The 16,927-nt window shown below is 49.5% G+C and overlaps 5 protein-coding genes across 5 annotated transcripts; 3 read left to right on the top strand and 2 right to left on the bottom strand.

Annotated features, from left to right (window-relative positions):
- Positions 1 to 693: 693 nt before the first annotated feature.
- HD556DRAFT_1244496 (MFS general substrate transporter) lies at positions 694 to 2,612 on the top strand (the record flags this gene model as incomplete). Its single annotated transcript, XM_041298453.1, has 10 exons — positions 694 to 876; positions 928 to 947; positions 996 to 1,199; positions 1,253 to 1,339; positions 1,390 to 1,434; positions 1,490 to 1,579; positions 1,633 to 2,013; positions 2,064 to 2,180; positions 2,235 to 2,375; positions 2,426 to 2,612. 10 exons carry the CDS (start codon positions 694 to 696, stop codon positions 2,610 to 2,612), a joined length of 1,455 nt encoding a protein of 484 aa, XP_041156105.1.
- A 1,018-nt stretch (positions 2,613 to 3,630) lies between these two features.
- Positions 3,631 to 4,985, bottom strand: HD556DRAFT_1433905 (iron reductase; the record flags this gene model as incomplete). The annotated part of the gene is made up of 5 exons (XM_041305270.1): positions 3,631 to 4,019; positions 4,071 to 4,287; positions 4,456 to 4,530; positions 4,581 to 4,749; positions 4,813 to 4,985. The coding sequence occupies 5 exons, from the start codon at positions 4,983 to 4,985 to the stop codon at positions 3,631 to 3,633; spliced, it is 1,023 nt and encodes a 340-aa protein (XP_041156106.1).
- A 247-nt stretch (positions 4,986 to 5,232) lies between these two features.
- Positions 5,233 to 7,639, top strand: HD556DRAFT_1538510 (uncharacterized protein; the record flags this gene model as incomplete). Its single annotated transcript, XM_041309690.1, has 5 exons — positions 5,233 to 5,383; positions 5,438 to 5,491; positions 5,548 to 5,735; positions 5,798 to 6,355; positions 6,410 to 7,639. The coding sequence occupies exons 1-5, from the start codon at positions 5,293 to 5,295 to the stop codon at positions 7,637 to 7,639; spliced, it is 2,121 nt and encodes a 706-aa protein (XP_041156107.1). The 5' UTR covers positions 5,233 to 5,292.
- A 312-nt stretch (positions 7,640 to 7,951) lies between these two features.
- On the bottom strand, positions 7,952 to 8,650 carry HD556DRAFT_1311709 (uncharacterized protein; the record flags this gene model as incomplete). Its single annotated transcript, XM_041300565.1, has 3 exons — positions 7,952 to 8,026; positions 8,178 to 8,267; positions 8,324 to 8,650. 3 exons carry the CDS (start codon positions 8,648 to 8,650, stop codon positions 7,952 to 7,954), a joined length of 492 nt encoding a protein of 163 aa, XP_041156108.1.
- A 923-nt stretch (positions 8,651 to 9,573) lies between these two features.
- On the top strand, positions 9,574 to 9,819 carry HD556DRAFT_1244551 (uncharacterized protein; the record flags this gene model as incomplete). The annotated part of the gene is made up of 1 exon (XM_041298457.1): positions 9,574 to 9,819. A coding segment is annotated over one exon (246 nt), but the record flags the coding sequence as incomplete, so codon positions are not given.
- Positions 9,820 to 16,927: the final 7,108 nt, after the last annotated feature.

The following is a 16,927-nucleotide window of genomic DNA, read 5'->3' on the forward strand; positions in this document are numbered from 1 at the left end:
ATTGGATAGTGGAATTTGGGCCAGTCAAGCTTACCAGTTACTTATACTAGGGATCCTCCGACCTACGACATCGATAGGTCTTCCATCGGACAAAATTGTGATCTCAACTCTCAGCCACAGATATACAGCGGTGAGTAGGCACTTGTATATACTATGCATACGCTTGTCAGGTACTAAGTCGAATCAAAAGAATGCTATCCCAGAGCCTCATGTCACGGTGCTGTTCCGCACCCGAGTCGGATCAATTGAACAATTCAGACAAGTTCGACAACTTGGCTGCCGCAGGATTTGACTGACTAACCTAACTCCCAGCCTGAGCTACCATTGAATAGAACGGAATGATTGGTTGTTGTGTATACTGTCATTCTACGAGACGGAATCCAATCGGACCGTGTGGGCGGAACATTGCTGTTATTTGTCCAGGTTTCCTACTACTATCACTCATGACGACAGTCCGGCACTCCACAAGGCGGTACCAACAAACTAATCGAGCCTCCTACCAACTTCCTACTATCACTCATGACGACAGTCCGGTACTCCACATGCACCCCCATTGGAGGCGCCGATCAGCCCTTTTTTGTGGTACCAACAGACTAATCGATATGAAATTAGCTTGTGTGTCACAATCTATAAGGCACATCAGACCGTTGAGGTCATCCCTCAGGCCTCAGACCCCACTATTATCACCCCATTATGGCGCCTGACTCTTCTGACACTGCACCGATCTCGCCCTCGAAGGAGCATGTTGAGTGCAAAGAACTCGATGTCGACGTAGAATTTGGTGGTATAGAGGCACGAAACAAGCTAGAGCGCAGGTTGTTATTGAAACTCGACATGCACATGTCAATGCTGGTCCTCATCTTTATCCTCAATTTTGTGAGTAACCTCGCGTCAAGGCGCCTGATATATATCTCATTCTTGTACTAGATCGATCGAAACAACGCTAGGTATGCCCTTGTCATGAATCGCTGATGCATCATTTACAACAGATTAAGTGCGGCACGCACACAGCTCACCGCCGACCTCCATCTCGAGGGTACACAATATGCGACGTTGTTGTCTATCCTCTATGTCGGATATATTATTATGCAGGTCCCCTCCAATATGTTTCTCAATTACATCGGAAAGCCGTCGCTTTATCTGCCTGCTTGTATGGTAATTTGGGGAGTCATATCGGCGCTGACTGGAATTACTACAAAGTATGACCGATCATTGATGTCTGACAGATGACCGACCATACTCCTCATAATAGTTTCGTTGGAGCGCTCCTAACGCGATTCTTTCTTGGCTTCATAGAAGCAGCTTTTCTCCCCGGCGCCGTGTTCTTGATATCCAAGTGGTTCGTTAATCGTCGAGTATTCAGCCGAAGTTCTGAAATTCAATGTACAGGTACAAGAGAACAGAGATAGGTTCCAGATTAGCCATCCTATATTGGTAAGGGTACTACCATGCTGGTGGATATATCTATTCATTGACGGCACCATTACAGCGGAAACATGATCAGTAACGCCTTCGGAGCTCTCATCGCATCAGGTATTCTTGCTAACATGGATGGCGTCCGTGGGCAAGCCGCATGGAGGTAATTCAATCCAGTTGATTTGTCAAAGGACTCTGTTGAATTTCATTTATCAGGTGGCTTTTCTATATCGAAGGAAGTCTGACTGTCACCGTTGCGATAATGGCTGCCTTTGTTTTGCCGGACTTTCCAATGACAACAAAGTGGCTTACTGATGACGAGCGCCGGCTTGCACTGAAGCGTATGGAGGAGGATGCTGGTGTCGGAGACCAGTTAGAAACTGAGAACGGCGGCTTCGGTTACGGCTTTTACCTCGCCATCGCCGACTGGAAGGTGTGGTGGATCGCAACACTATTGATTGCTCAGGTTATAGCGTTATCCTTCACTGGCTATTTCCCTACTCTGACTGCAACACTTGGCTACAACCCAACGGCATCGCTGCTCCTCGTTGCGCCTCCTTGGATATATGCTGCCATTTTCACATTCGTGTGGACCAGGTAAGGTGGGATATCGAACAATCTAGGAACTGGTCTGAAGACCTCCTCAGACACTCTGATAAAACACAAGAAAGGTTCTTGCACATGAGCATTTCGAACCTCATTGGCATAATTGGGTCTCTTATTTCGATATGTACCATGAACACTGCAGCCCGATACTTCTCTCTGTATGCACATAATCTTAATTTCGGACATCTCGCTGATAGTGGCCCCCTCAACAGCTTCCTCATGGCGCAGTCCAATTCAGCAAGTGTCTTGATGACCACATGGGAGAGTAACATATTTGCGCGACCGCCGTCAAAGCGCGCAGTATGTTTTTCGCTTATCAATGCAGTTCAGCAACTAGGCAGCATCTCAGGGTCGTGAGTAGTTTAATCGATTATTAAAATTTCATTGACGAAATAGATGGCAGGTACGCCTGGCCAACTAATTGGGGTCCTACCTATCGATACTCTTATACCATTGTGATCGCCTGTAACGTTACCGCGATTACGATGACTTTGATTCTCAGACAGCATCTGAAGACATTGAACAAGAAGCTGGAGAGAGAAGAGCAGGAGCAAGGGATCGAAGAAAAAGGATTCCGCTACGTTCTCTGAACGATGGCTTGGTGATCTATGGATTTAAATTTTATCTGAATGAAGCTAACGGGTTCTCGTTTGTGTGAAGTAGATATATCCGAGGGACAATGGTCAGTGGTAGCGAAGAGGACCATAATCTTCTTTTGATTGATGTCTGATCTGATGGATACTGTTGGAGCAAAGAACGTTCTGTTGTGTATGCGACCTCACGATTCCAAGATAGTGCGTCGTTATCTCCCTGTCGACGAACTGATTCAAATTAGTCGATGTGGTCGAGTCGGTGGAGTAAATTATGTACTTACCTCGTAGTTGACCCAGTCCCCTTGACTTGAGTCACGACGTTTCGAAGGCCCGTCGTCTAGCAGCCGGGTAAGCCCTCTCCTCCCAATTTCCGTTCAACGATGAATGGGAATGATGGGTATTTCAACATCACGTTGGAAGGCCTGGTGTGCCCTACGATCAAGATTGATGTTATTGTTTTGCACAAAACGGCCTCGCGAGACAAACCTGTTCAAGTTGGGGTAGTCATACCACATGAATGAGTCGACAGAGCCTATTCGTCGTCCCTGTTTGCGCACACATCATAATTTCTCAGAGAAACAGAAATATGAGTGAAAGTTCGTGGACCGGTAACCAGTTTGCCTGGGTGGATTTGGAGAGATGTTGAATTCTTGTCAAAATGCAAAGGTATGCTGCTGCTATGGTAATCGCAATGTAGTGGTCAAGTTGTGATCAACCAGACATGTGCAAGCTTGGTGAGCTTCAGTCCTGGTTGAGAAAATTTTGAAATTTAGAGCCGCTTGCAGCGAAGCTCAGTTCATCAAAATCGCTGTCGCTGTCTTTGATGATCGCCTCGCAGTCTATATTGCTGGGCTCGACGAAAATAGGGGCCCGTGCTGGTCGCTGCACGATTTGAGTTGGCAACGACCTAGTCAAACGATAAATTGAAACTCGAAACCAAAAACAGACTCAGGTTTTACGGATGACTTTGAGAACTTCCAATGCGCCTGGCGGGTTTGAGTTGAATTTTGACAGGTCACAAAGTAAACTGCTCCGTATGTAGAGCAATCCCGCCCATATCCATACCCATTGTCAAACTCAATCTCGGGACTGCATTCTGCGCGTCTCTCGTCAAGCTCTCTGGGCCGCTAGCGCAGACCGCGACTCCCCCACCCAAGCTAGGCGATTTCTGACATCGAGTTTCGATCAGATCTTCCTTTTCAGACGATGGCGGAAGACTGATGAGGTCCTTGAGAATATTATGAATAGACGGACGCGAGAGTGTGACGATGGAGTTAGGGATATCAGGCACCGCTTCCGGATTGCAAAGGCACGCCACGAAAATAGAGATGTGCAGGTCTATGGTGCTATTCGACGCTGCCGTAGCAATATCTATCAGCATCGGAGCAAGCCATTCTATCTGACCTGTACAAATAGATCAGAATGATGTGATGCCAGTAGTCAAAAATGAAATACCGAGAATGTACCAGGTGGACTCGATTCTCCTCGTTCGTTCCTCCTGACTGCGGCCTAGTTTGACACACCTGCCGATGATGTCGTCCAGCAGACCAAGAGTGAGTGTGACCCCAGACCCGCCGGCTACAAGAAACACGCTTTCGTACAGACCCAGATCGACACCTGACCCCCCAAAAGGACCATCCAGTATGACTTGAACAAAAGCACCCGAGTCGCCCTAAGACTTCTCATTGATTTGCAAACGTTCTTGTTGCTGTCGGGTGTAGTTATTCAATGCCCGCGTTCAGTCTCCATCGCTTCGTGCCGCGAGAAGGAACCCAGGTAAGGAGAGGCAAGAATGAGACGGTGGTGCTGAGAGGATAGTAAAGGAATGGGATTCAAAAACTTTGTTGGAGAAGAAAACGCGCAATCTGACATGCTGGCCAGCGAGCCAGCCATCGTCGCAATTATGAACGCGGATCTATGATAGATGAAGTCAACAGTGCATCGAACAACATTAGAATACTGTACCAAAGTCATGTGAGTGTCCTGCGCAGTGAGGGTGGCATCCTTTATTTGATAGCGGAATAGGCGCAATAAAACATCTGCGCCGTAAAATGCAAAGGGAGGGAATATCCACAGCAATGCGTACAACGTATAGTAGTATATGGTGACAAAGAATGCCATGTATGTCAAAACACTTCAGAGAAGGTTAGCTGTGATGCGACGCGAGGTAACAAAACTTACTGGATGACGGAGCAACACCCATAACTTAAACAGTCTCCTGAATGTCCTCAAAGACGTAAGGACGATGATGGAGAGGAGGGCCAGCGAAGCCACTCCCGAAGTCTCTTTCTGCGGACCAAGAATTGCAAGTCCATACTGCAGATGATTGCGAATCCACAGGGACCCATGAATGCATCCGCCGAGGAACATGGCTCTTCCCGCCATCCTATGCATAAGGTTGAGTTTCTCGTAGCCATTCCCTGGTCCAAACAATAAGGACAGAATTAGTGATGTGCATGGCCCGGCTTCAGGCCGTGGGCCAGGCCAGGCCAGAATAGGCCAGGCCAAGCCAGGCCAAAGATCATGGCCTGACCACGGCTTTGGCCTGGCCTGAGGTACTGAAAAGCCAAAGCCGGCGAGGACATCCGGGAAATGGAATTTTCCGGGTCCGTCCGGCTGGGTCCGCCCGAGTGCGGATCCGTCCGGTTCACGACATGATGCGCCATTGGTTATCTTTATGCTTTATCTCTTGCTTTCAACCAACCACTGCCGCCAGCACGCCTTTGCACGTCCGCCCGGTATGTGTTCTCTCAATCTCTATGCTACCTGTAAGTTTCTAATACGACCTGTATTTCCTGAGTACTAACTACTACATTCCACAGCATGTCATTCATTTCTCAATGTTTATGCGATCCTCAAGCTACTAGATAACGTTGGTAAGTTTATTTTTGTGCCCGCCAGATGAATATGGCTGATATCCTCCGATCACCAGGTTTCTTGACAACCATGAATACCCCATCCACCTCGCGGGGTGCACCATCATGGCAGGCTGTCCTCGATGCTCGACTGGCTCAACCCCAACCTGATTTCATCCACTCATGCACCAACTGCAAAGAGGAGGTTCCTTGGCGACGGTGCAAGTCAAACGAGAATGGAAATGAGGGCCGTTGGGTGGCAGTGGTAAGTGCTATCTTTCCCAGACTCGTTCGCTGCTGAATTTCAACTGACTCCAATCACTCAAGTGCAAGAAATTTGCTGGCGAGCAGCAAGTGCCATGCAATTTCTTTCGCTGGGCACGGGGCTCAACCAGTCCCTCCAGCTCCCCCACTTTGGCCGCAGCTCAATTAGCCCCAACCACTATCGTCCAGCCAGCTCAGCTAGTCCCAACCGCTGTCGTCCAGCCTGCTGCCTTGAGCAATGCCACATTGCTCCTTATGTGTGCTGCCCTGGTCTGCAAGAAGCGCCCCCATGCACATTGTGAGAACGCTGCATGCCGAACACATTGCAGCCTGTTGGGTGGTTGTTCCGTCAAAGGACATACCTCCGCTGTTGTGTTGGATCTATCATTGGCGCTTCGAACACCTCATCAGCCTCAAGCATGTCCACCTATGCCTCCACCCCCACCTTCGCAGCCAGCATTGATTCTTGATGCTGCACCCTCTGACTTGGACGTCCGTCTGTCCCCACCCTTGGCCTCTTTATCGGAAGTTCCTGAGCCTCCTGCACAAGTCCAGAAGGGCAAGGGTCGCGCTGTTGAGCTTCCAGATGCTAGTGAACCTGTGCAGCTTCCTTCACGCATGGTTGCTGGCCCATCACAACCCAAAGCCTGAGCAGCACCACGCTATGCAACGCAGATGCCTGCCATCTTTACGCAGCAAAATGCTCGTGAAGAGGAAATGAATGAAGAAAGGCGCCAATGTGAACTTGAACGTCTCCAGGCTGCGGCTCGGGAGAAGAACACTGTTGTGGTGTACGCATGGACTCAGAATGGTGTTGAGCCCATAATTTACGAATTTCAAGACGGCTTCAAACTACCCAACTTCTACTTCACACTCTCGGTCCTCCAAAAATTATGCATGACCTCTGAGGTCCCTGATATTCCTGCTCCTGCAAGGATTGCTCCTATCCAGCGGTACAACCGTGCCCTCGACACATGGACACAGTTTGATGTGGGCCACATGGTCACTCTGCATGAGCGCGATGCTGGCATCCTCTTTGTGAGGGATGCACGTGTCAGGGAGTGTGTAGACTTTGACCGGCACCTTCACAGACTGACACGCCCAGTAAGCGCTAACCTCATGACAGACCTGACGAGCGAACGGAAGTATGTGCGTGCTGCATCTCTTGCACGGAGCTCACGTACACCATCTCTACCTCCTACCAATCCTGTGCCACATACTCGCAAACCTCGCTCTGGTATGCCCTCACTGTCGCCAGTCGCATCAGACAATGAGCATGAAGTGCCTAATGACTCGCCAGCTCAACCAATCAAGCGGCGCTCATTCAAACCACCAATCAAGCGGCGCTTTTCATCTATCTTGTCATTGACAGATAGTGATGGGGATGACACGACAAAATCTGTCCACACAACCAAGCGGCACCATTCTCCACTTCCTCAGGCTCCCCGCCGTGTTTTACCATGCCGCAAACAACGCCCTTTTGCCGACTCATTTGATCTTTCTGATGCCTCCGACTCTCATTCGCTCTCATCATCTATCTCGTCAATGCACTCAACACCGATCGTGAAGAAGGAGGATTCGGGAAGTCTTCTTTCACGCGGATCATCAAGCCATGATGCCATTGTCGTCGAAAAAGTTGCAATCTGGCCCGTTGACTTTTATGTGGTTGACATTTCTCGTGGTTTCAATGCTTGTCAAAGGGCGGTTGATGGACGACACAGTGTGGCAGATGCATTTGTCGGCCACTTTGGTGTACCATTCAAGGCATCAACGTTTTATGACAACCGCAAGGTGTGGGACTTCAAGCCCAACACATCGCTTCGCCAACGCTACATTGATTATGGTCGAACAGAGAAAGGAAGCTGGACTTCCTTCATGAAGAAGGCGAAACGGCCGCACAAGTAGGTGCACACAACTCTGATTGTTAAGACTTCATTCTTTAGTTTTGTTCGCATTGCCCACAGTCTACACTTGTGTCCATTTAGTTCCTGTAGTTTTGTTTCTCGTAATTAACATTCACCATCTTCCAAGCCTCTGATGTGTGGCCGAGGACCGAGTAAAGTGGTTGTGCAGACTAAACGTGTCTATGGGCGTGCGTTTATGACCTCGGGATATCCTCAATCTCCTCTTGTCCCGTGAGCGCGTATTCTCCTTCGGAAATCGTACCAAACATAAAATAAGCACGCGTTGGTGGACGAATCGACATAGCACTTACATTCACCACAGACGACGCGCCAGCACATGATTGACTTGCTGCAGGTGGGGATATATCTGCCAGACAACGATCAGTAGCTAGAAATGAAATTCGACATCTCATTTACTCATTCCTAAGATAGACAAGATTAGTTTGAGATACGCATAAGATAGAAACACTGATGGCACCAAGTTTTTTGCATGCGTTGAGCAAAGTGTTGACGAAGCGACTGATTGTTTGGTCATTAACCCTTGAGTAATTGAGAATCCCCCAGGACGATAGACTCTTCGGCTCGTGGAAAATCTGGTCGATGACGTTCCAAGAACCATTTCGTGGTTGCTGTAGGTCAAGAATCAGATCATTGCGCCCCATGCATGCTGACATCCTGGACTTACCACCGGTCTACTAGCGGCAGCATTACCGCATTGGTACCCTCCGCTCTCGCTGAGTATTGCCCAGTCTGCTCTGGTGCTGTGGAATTGGGAGGAAGGATGCTTCTCGGTGGCTCCTGAGCGTTCCAGTGGTCTGCGACGTCTCCTGGAGTCCTGTGCAGTTGCTACGTTGATATCAAGTTTACTGGCTTTCGGTGGGGTGCATACGTCGGTGTCATATCCAAACCTAAGCTGAGCCGGCGTGGGATTGCTATATCGTATTCTTGTGACTCCAGGAGAGTGTGTGAGGCAAAGCGAATTTGGGGGGGGCAAGTCAGAGAACTTGTACATCTCACAGTACTAGTACAACTTGCTACACCCGAACCATTGGCGTCCGTGCTAGCTTCCAAGCCGCACTGTATGTATCGCCTCCAGTTCGGAGCTGAACAAGTCATATATTCATACGTGTGTACGAGCCCTCTACATGACCTGCTGCAACAATCCTCGTGGTGTCCGCTATCTTACCAAAGAAGCCTTTCTGATTATGGTCATCCCTGGACCAAATGAACCAACGCTCGTGCAACTCAACAAAATTCGTGGTCGAAATGACCGAACTTTATGGTAGTGCGTGTTCATTCATCTCACTATAAATATACTGATTTTTTATTGAACAGGACGAGAGTTTTGTATATATGGACACAAAACATAGTTGACCAGGTCGAGAAAGGGCTGAAACTGACACACTTCCGCGCCCAGGTGGATGCATATATGCTGCATTTGAGATGGGGCCATGGTCTTCAACAGGTACGTGATCATGGCTGCAGCGTTTATTCAAGGCTGATGTGGAGTCCATATCCCGAAGGCTTGGATCAATGACTGTATCGAAGTCACCTGGTACTTCCTCGATCTCGTCCACTGTCTCACTAGAACCCTGAACCACCTGTTGCTGCATCCTTCAGGTCAACTGTTCAGATTCCACGACACACATTCCTCGGTCAAAGGGTTCTTCTGCAGTCTTTTCATGGTGGGAGTGGAACGGGTTGAGAAAGGATGATGTTTCGTAAGCCTTGGCGAAGACTCGGTTACAAATGATCTCAAAGGTGCGTGATTCGGTACCGGCCGTCTGATTGTTACTCAAGGACTCGCTGCTCACTGACTCGTTAGGTTTCAGTGTGGGTCAAGTTCGAGTTATATTCTCCTTGCCCCCAAAGTCTTTACAATTGCTCTTTCCACCCACTGTCAACATTCCTCCTCACCTCGCATATATCGAATGATTCACTCCCTTCCCATCTGCTCCTGACCGAAACAATGGACTTTATAAACTGTCAACATTGATGCGAGGTAGTGACAGAGTGGCTAGTATCGTGCCAGTGGGTGATATCGTGCGCAGTATCCACCTTATACCGAAGTTTGGAGACTCGGCTCTGCGAGAATGGACGAGTGAGACCGTTCTTGAGGACTGTAACACGTTTTGGGTCAACTCATACATTGATAGACATACTTTTTCAATATTCAGATAATCCTCACTGATTCTCTTCTGTTGTGAAACAATTTCATATTGCCGCTACGTTGTTATCAACTTTGTTTCTAAACACGAGTAATTAAGAAAAATTATATGAACTTTCAAGATTACACGAATTTAGCCCAGGAGGGGTCGGCGATGCAGAGCAACGGATGCAAGATAATATAGCCTTGGGTATTCGTGGTTACTGACTACTCAAATACCTGCTGACATGGCCATATGCGTGGGTTGTGTCCATCCTTGCCCAGCTTCTCCTCTGTCCGATGATTCCTCCGTAAGATCAACTCATCACAAAAGAAGTTGAATTTGTGAGCTAGCATTTCACGAGCGATGGGGTGATACTTGCCGAACCAATTGTTTGTTTGTTCTGCCACGGAGGAATTGAACCGCCAACCCTTCCCATCATCGCTATGGAGCTCAGGGAATGCTTCTGGGTTGCAATTCTCCTGGCAGAATGTGTCGGTCTGTGAATGCTTGCATTTGAAATGAAAAACGTCGACGGACAAGCCAATGTTGTCAAAGAAAGGATCGCCCATTGCAAGTTTTGCAAGGGTGCAGTTGTTGTCGAAGAATATGTGATTGGGCTTGACAGCGTCTTCGCCTGCATAGACTTCTTTGATGAATTGCTGCAGATAATCATGAGTTGAGGAAATGGTCATGGAATGATGATACATACCTTGACACTGGCTACTCCCTCCGCTCCAAAGAAAGTCCTTCGAGCAATAATCATACCGCATGGAGCAACAATCAACTGCTCGTTGTGTGTGCGCCGGCGGCCAAAGACTGCCCTGAACTTCTTCCTTCCAGGTCTGTCCTGGGATGAACTGGTAGCAGGAAGTGCTCTCCTGGTATTCTCATTGAACTCATACTCTTCTTCGTCTGGTGGATCATCTGTGAGAGATGTGTTGGTGGCAATGGTAGTTCTGGCACGAGCAAGGCGCTCCTGGAGCTGGAATCTGGATTGACCACGCAGCTCGTGAGTATCCTCGACTTGACGATGTTCCAGTGTTGAGCACGTGCGTCGGCCACGTACAATGGGCAGGTCACAGCCAATAATCACGCACTTGTCATTTTGACCAGAGTGTAGATGACAAAAGTGATGGTGGTTGTTAGACAGCGGGGTGTGGCAGTTATAAACCGCGCAGCATGGATGGCCGACAGTGACACCATCGACGACGACAGCGGACACTTTATGCGTGACTGTATATATCTTACGACTTAGCCCCGCATAGCCTCAAAACTATTACACTCACCGACACCTTGCTCATCTTCATACATGCTTGTGCATCTATTGCAGTAGTGGCGACGGACTTGCTCATAGCCATAAAGCTGAATGCGGCGGTTCCTTGCGATCATGGCCTCCGTGAATCGGTCTCGCTGTTCACCAGTGTGGGGAGCAATGAGGGTGTTCATGCGACGCTCGCAGTCCTCCAGCAGTGAAGTTATTACATAACCATCCCAAACATGCTCGACAGAAAGCTCAAACTTGACTTTAAAGTCTGCAGGTGTCTGCTTACCATGTGAGAGGCAAAGGTTATACAACTTTGCACAGTTCGTAGCTGAAGTCCTGGGTGCAACCAAGTTTTATAGTCAGATGGGAGAGATCAAGAGCATAGCATATAGCGCACCATGAGAAATCCATTGCAGTCCTAAAGAGCTCAATTACACTCTTCTCGATGAACACATGATCCGCAGCCTGAACACTATCTGGTTGGTGCTCGTAATAGGTGCGCTCTCCTTTAAACACACTGTAATTATGGTGGTAATCAATTCCACAAGCTAGTTGACCTTGTCAATGACAAAGATAATGACTCAAAGCAAGAGTGCGGAGTGCAAGTGCTTACTTTGACAGTAGAGATGGACAGATTTTGCAATGCATGGGCCTTTCGTCAGCGTGAACAACACCACATAGGTTTGAGCAGCCTTCTTGAGAGTCATGCCCTTTGCGCGACGTTGGCAGTCGGGATGAAGGCATGAGTGGCTAGGAGGATAGAGCAGATACTCAGCTGGGGCCATTCTATCGTTAGATAAAGAAACAGAGGTGACAACACAATCAAATGAACTTACCTAGACCCCTTTGAGTGCCATGTGTCTCCCATAGCCGTCCCACATCAACAGTGATCCCTCCACTCCAAATGACATCCTTGAGGAGGGACCATGCATCATTGACTTCAGCTGGAGAGATTGAACAGCCTGCACTAAGAAACACAGTGACTGCAGGTGATAGAACAAATGGTGGATCTGAAGTTGGACTCAAGGAAGGCTCCACAAGGATGATGTCGTTTTTAAGCCGGGTTGCAAGAGTGATGAACTGGAAAAGAGAAGTGAGTGAGGTGTTACTGATTGTGCCTGGCTCTTGTTCAAGATGGCGCAGCAAGTGATTAAACGCTGTCATGTTGTTCTACTGTTGCCACCAATGCGAATCAAATTTGATTTGAAAGTAAAAGCTCGATAATTATGATTATACAGAACGCCAACTGAGTGACGCAGGTGGACCCGGACGGACCCAGCCGGACCCAGCCGGACGGTCCCGGAGTCTGCCAATTCCCTGATATTCTGAAGCCGGCGGCCCAGGCCGCGGCTTTGCGTGCTTAGTCAGCACGGTTACCAACCAATTTGCTTCTCGGATTGTGGACTACGTCGCTATCATGTCGGTGAGTTGCAACATCTGCGCATCATTATAACTTACTTTTGTGTCATAGGTGTATTTGTTGTTAGCAACTCGTTTGCCTGTCAAGTGGCCGAGTCAACTGTGCCTCGCAACTCCCTCACAACTCTCTCGCCACATAAACCAACCATAAAGTGAGTGTGTTTTTCGGCGCTAGAGTCCAAATGACCCAGCATGTCGAAGGCCGAAGGATCCGAGATGGGTACGAGGCGAGAGTGATTCTGTGCGAGCACAACCAAAGTGGGACAAGTGAGCAACACTTTGACATCGGCTCGTGCATTTTTCATGTATCTATCCCTAGTTTACAAAGTACTTGCTCGTTACAGTGTCATGCACCCCCAATTGATATTTTTCACCACATTCTGTCCCTGCCTAGTACTAGCCTACAGCAGCACTTCTCCAACATTCAGCGCACGGCCAGTCCGCCGAACGAAGGCCAGCGCCACCCCAGATTGTATCCCGTGCTCCCTACGCTACTCGAACTCGAGCACATTACTCGACGTCTTCCTTCCTGCTCGTCTCGTTTCACCCATCTCCTCTCCCTCGTTCTCCTCCTGCTCTCATCCGTCGTCCACATTCGTCTGAGCCACGTCAGCAGTTGCTGACGTGCACTGGGCGTTTGCGCATGGCGTTTGCAGTGTTGGGAATGGTGTGGTGGAGCTTGGATTATCTCATCGTCCGCAAGCTTATAGGTCGGTCGGCAGCACTTTACCCTTCCCAAAAGCCTCACAAGCCCCTCATCTTTCATCGCGGTCCCAATTCCTCCCAGTTCCAACAACTCCAGACGCGACACTACATGCGCTAGATTGGAACATACGACGTCTGTAAGCAGCCTTGGCCTCCAGATCACTAACTACATTTTCAGTATTCGAGCCGCGGCTCAGGCCAGGGCCGGGCCAAAGCCAGCCGTCATTGGCGGCTTTGGCCCGGCCTGGATTTTTTGCAGGCCAAAGCCGCGGCTTTTGGGCCAAGCCGGGCCGGAACATCACTAGACAGAATTGAGTTTTTGTTGCAAACAAAAAGACGACCGGAAACTGTATGAGAGCGAGAAATCCTAAGCGACCCAAATAAGTGCCTCTCGTGCGTTAACGGATTGACTGACTCACCAACTCCGCATAGTGTGACTAGCCTCGTTTTCCCTAGAAGCTCGAAGGCTCCAAAAGAGCGGTTGATCTGCCAAGTTCTGACAATATTTTGTGACACTGATACTTACCAAGCTTTGCGTGGGTACACCCAATATCCACTTTTCACTGGGTGTGATCAACCAGACGTGTGCATTGTGCAAGCTTGGGGAGCTTCAGTCGAAACCTTACGGATTGATGATGATTAGTAAGTAGTTACAATTTCATACCTGGAGATTGACTGTAATACACGCGCAAGTTCGAATTCCTTGTGCCTCTGCACGTCCGACTATCTTACGGTTCTCTCTATGGAGTCTGAATATAGACCACCTCCCTTATTCATATCCACGTCCATCTCCTACGAGATACGCCTCATATCTGGTGATTCCCTCTTCACGCTGTTTCTTTCACCATTGACTCGACAGTCACTCGGCACTTTGTTCCCTTGAATACAACCCCTCCCTCTCGTCGAAGCTCCACATTCAGACGTTTACTGCAATGGTCCGCTCCTGTAACCTCTGCCATTCTGCAGCCTCAAGCCGCACTACACGTCCTTGGCCAAAGTATGGTCCCGGCATGACTTTCAAGGCTTCCCTACACTACGAACCTGCCGGCCTATCCATGCAGTGCCACCTATAATGGATAGTCCTTTTCCGTAGGGTTCAGTGTCTTATCTCTCAGCGGTGAGTGAATCCGGTAGTGGTTACGGCTTTCTCAATACTTCGTTCGTCAATCATCAATGACCGAATGAGAATATAATTGGTTGCATTCTCGCCTTATTCTTTCTCATTCCTGGCAAGTCGCTGCAGGCAAGATTATCCTTCCCCCATGGCACTGTCAGCTCAATTGGACCAGTCGTATGTATTTTTCTTTGCGCGCCGTTTTGTGGCGTTTATGAAACGTTCACACTAGAGAGTCGATAGGTTTGAATCGTCTTAAGGTTCGAACAGGGTAACTGTCCTAACTAAGTGTTATTCAAGGGGGGGTGAAAATCAACTACCCTACAAGTAGAAACGCGATGGCTTATATACTGAAGGGTAAGAAAGTCAGGGACTAAAGGAGAAAGAAACTAAATGAGTAACTAGAGAGAATGATAAAGCTAATATTTGGTTGCCATCGTCGATGTATCGTCGTCGGCTTTTGACGAGCGTTACATACGCCCTCCAGGTCCTCTAAACGAGAGGACCTTTCTTCAGGTGATGCGAGTTCCTTAGGTTCGCGGGGAAGATCCCAAGGAGGCGAACACAGCTATGAGAAGTATTAGGATGAGCACATTGACTAACAATGAGCAAACAGGAATGATTCTACCGAGGACATCTTCGGTAGTGACCCCAGGCATATGACCAGCCTGCTCGAGGTCGAGCTGCTCAGCAGCTGCGATTATGTCCTCGACGTCGCGTCCAGGGTCGACCGCAGGAGGCTTGGGGGCAGGAGTTGGGGCGAGGATAATGGATGCGTTGCTGGTCACGTCAGCGATCAGCTGAGCAGCCGGGGTGAGAGCAGAACGGTTGCTCGGTACGGAGCTAGCGCGTGATACGCGGTGACGAGGTGGAGAATGCGCGCGACGTACTCGACGAGGGGGTTCCTCAGGAGCACGAGGACCACGACGGTGGTCCAACGAGAGGTTACGAGTATGAGGGTAATACCTCTCGTAGGCGCGTTGGGCGCGCTCGGCGCGCACAAGCTCATCAAAGGCGTGCGACTCCTTTCTAGTGGCCAATTCCTCTAGAGGATGGCGGCGAAGGTCAGCGAGATGGTCCAGATTAACTCCGAACGGGCGCTTACTGGCCTGTGCCTCAGCACAGAAGAAACGCGTGAACGCGCCGAGGGCGTCAGAGTCATGCTCGCGCTGTTGGGGAGGGCGGACGCGCCCTCCTCTCCCTCTATGATAACGTCCAGGACGTCCTCGACCAGACCGAGTTGGTCTGGGAGCATCAGCATAGTTGCCGGGCCCTATCCCGTCGAACGGTGCGTCAACGAGCATGTCGTTGTTGCGTGCAGGCAGGGCGTTGGAGGACATGGAGGAATAATGGTGAGGGGGTGTATGGCTCTGGAGGTCCTGTCGGCCTGTTAAATAGGCATCTTGCAGTCCGCTTAAGCGAGAGGCGGAGGCAAAATCGTTGACCATCCGGTCAACGATTCCGAAAACAGACTGCCAGGCCGCAGAAAATTGATCTATGGTGCAAACGGGGATAGTTGCTGATGGTGCGCTAATTTTCTTTGGCAGGTGTGCGATCCCGGGGACGCCTAGGGCCTCATGATACTGGCATAGGGCCTCTAGGCGAGAGACTTGGTGGTAAGGGAACCAGACCCTGTCTCCGGTGGAGTATTTGACCTCGAATAGAGCATCTGGTCCGATGCCTTGGTGGTCAGTGACCTTGGTCACTGACCATTCCTCCAGGTGTCCAATGTCGGACACCTGGTCGAGCTGTCGCCCAGGGAATCGCCTATCATCATTCGGCACGTGGAGACATAGGAGGTGCGCGTGGAAGGATGGGTGGAGGCCACGTTGTTTTAGCTGAGCAGGGAGGTCCAGTAAGAACGCATTGTTCTTGTAGTCCTCCAGTATTCGGTACGGACCAATATATTTGGGTGCTAGCTTGCGCGCACGACCCTTAGGTAGCGATAAGTTCTCAGTCGACAGGTACACTAGATCTCCCTTGACGAAGGGAGACTCGGTACGACGACGGTTAGCGTTAGTGGTGCTCTTCACGCGAGCTGCTATGATAGAGTCGTGGGCATCCATTATCGCATCCTTCATCTTCTGCACGAAGACTCGTACGCCAGGGAATTCTGAGTTGGTGTTCCATATCAGCGGTGGAGGTAGTCTACCGTAGTTTAGAACGAACAGAGGGTACTTCGTGGTTTCGGAACATGCTGAATTAATCGCAAATTCGATTGCGGGGAGCTTGATGGCCCAATCCCATTGGTTGGGTGAAACGACCTGTCGAAGCATTTGCGTTATGGTGCGGTTCGCACGTTCGGTGGCTCCATCTGATTGGGGGTGAAACGATGTAGACATTCTCAGTTCAACGCCCGTGAGTTGGTGAAAACGCTGCCAGAACGTGCTAGTGAATAGCGTGTCTCGGTCACTGACAATATTAGAGGGCATACCGTGGTGCTTGTACACCAGATTGAACATGACCTCGGCAATGTCTTTCGCGCGGTAAGTCTGCTTTGTTGGGGCTAGATGTACCATAGACGTTAGGTGGTCAATGGCTACTAGTACCATGTCAAACACGCCTTGCAAGGTTTTGGACTCAGGGAGCGGTCCAACGAAGTCAATTCCCACTGTCTGCCAGGGGCGCGTTGGGACT

The sequence above is a fragment of the Suillus plorans genome (assembly GCF_016647745.1).
Source record: "Suillus plorans strain S12 chromosome Unknown HD556scaffold_63, whole genome shotgun sequence".
Taxonomy (NCBI): Eukaryota; Fungi; Basidiomycota; class Agaricomycetes; order Boletales; family Suillaceae; genus Suillus; species Suillus plorans.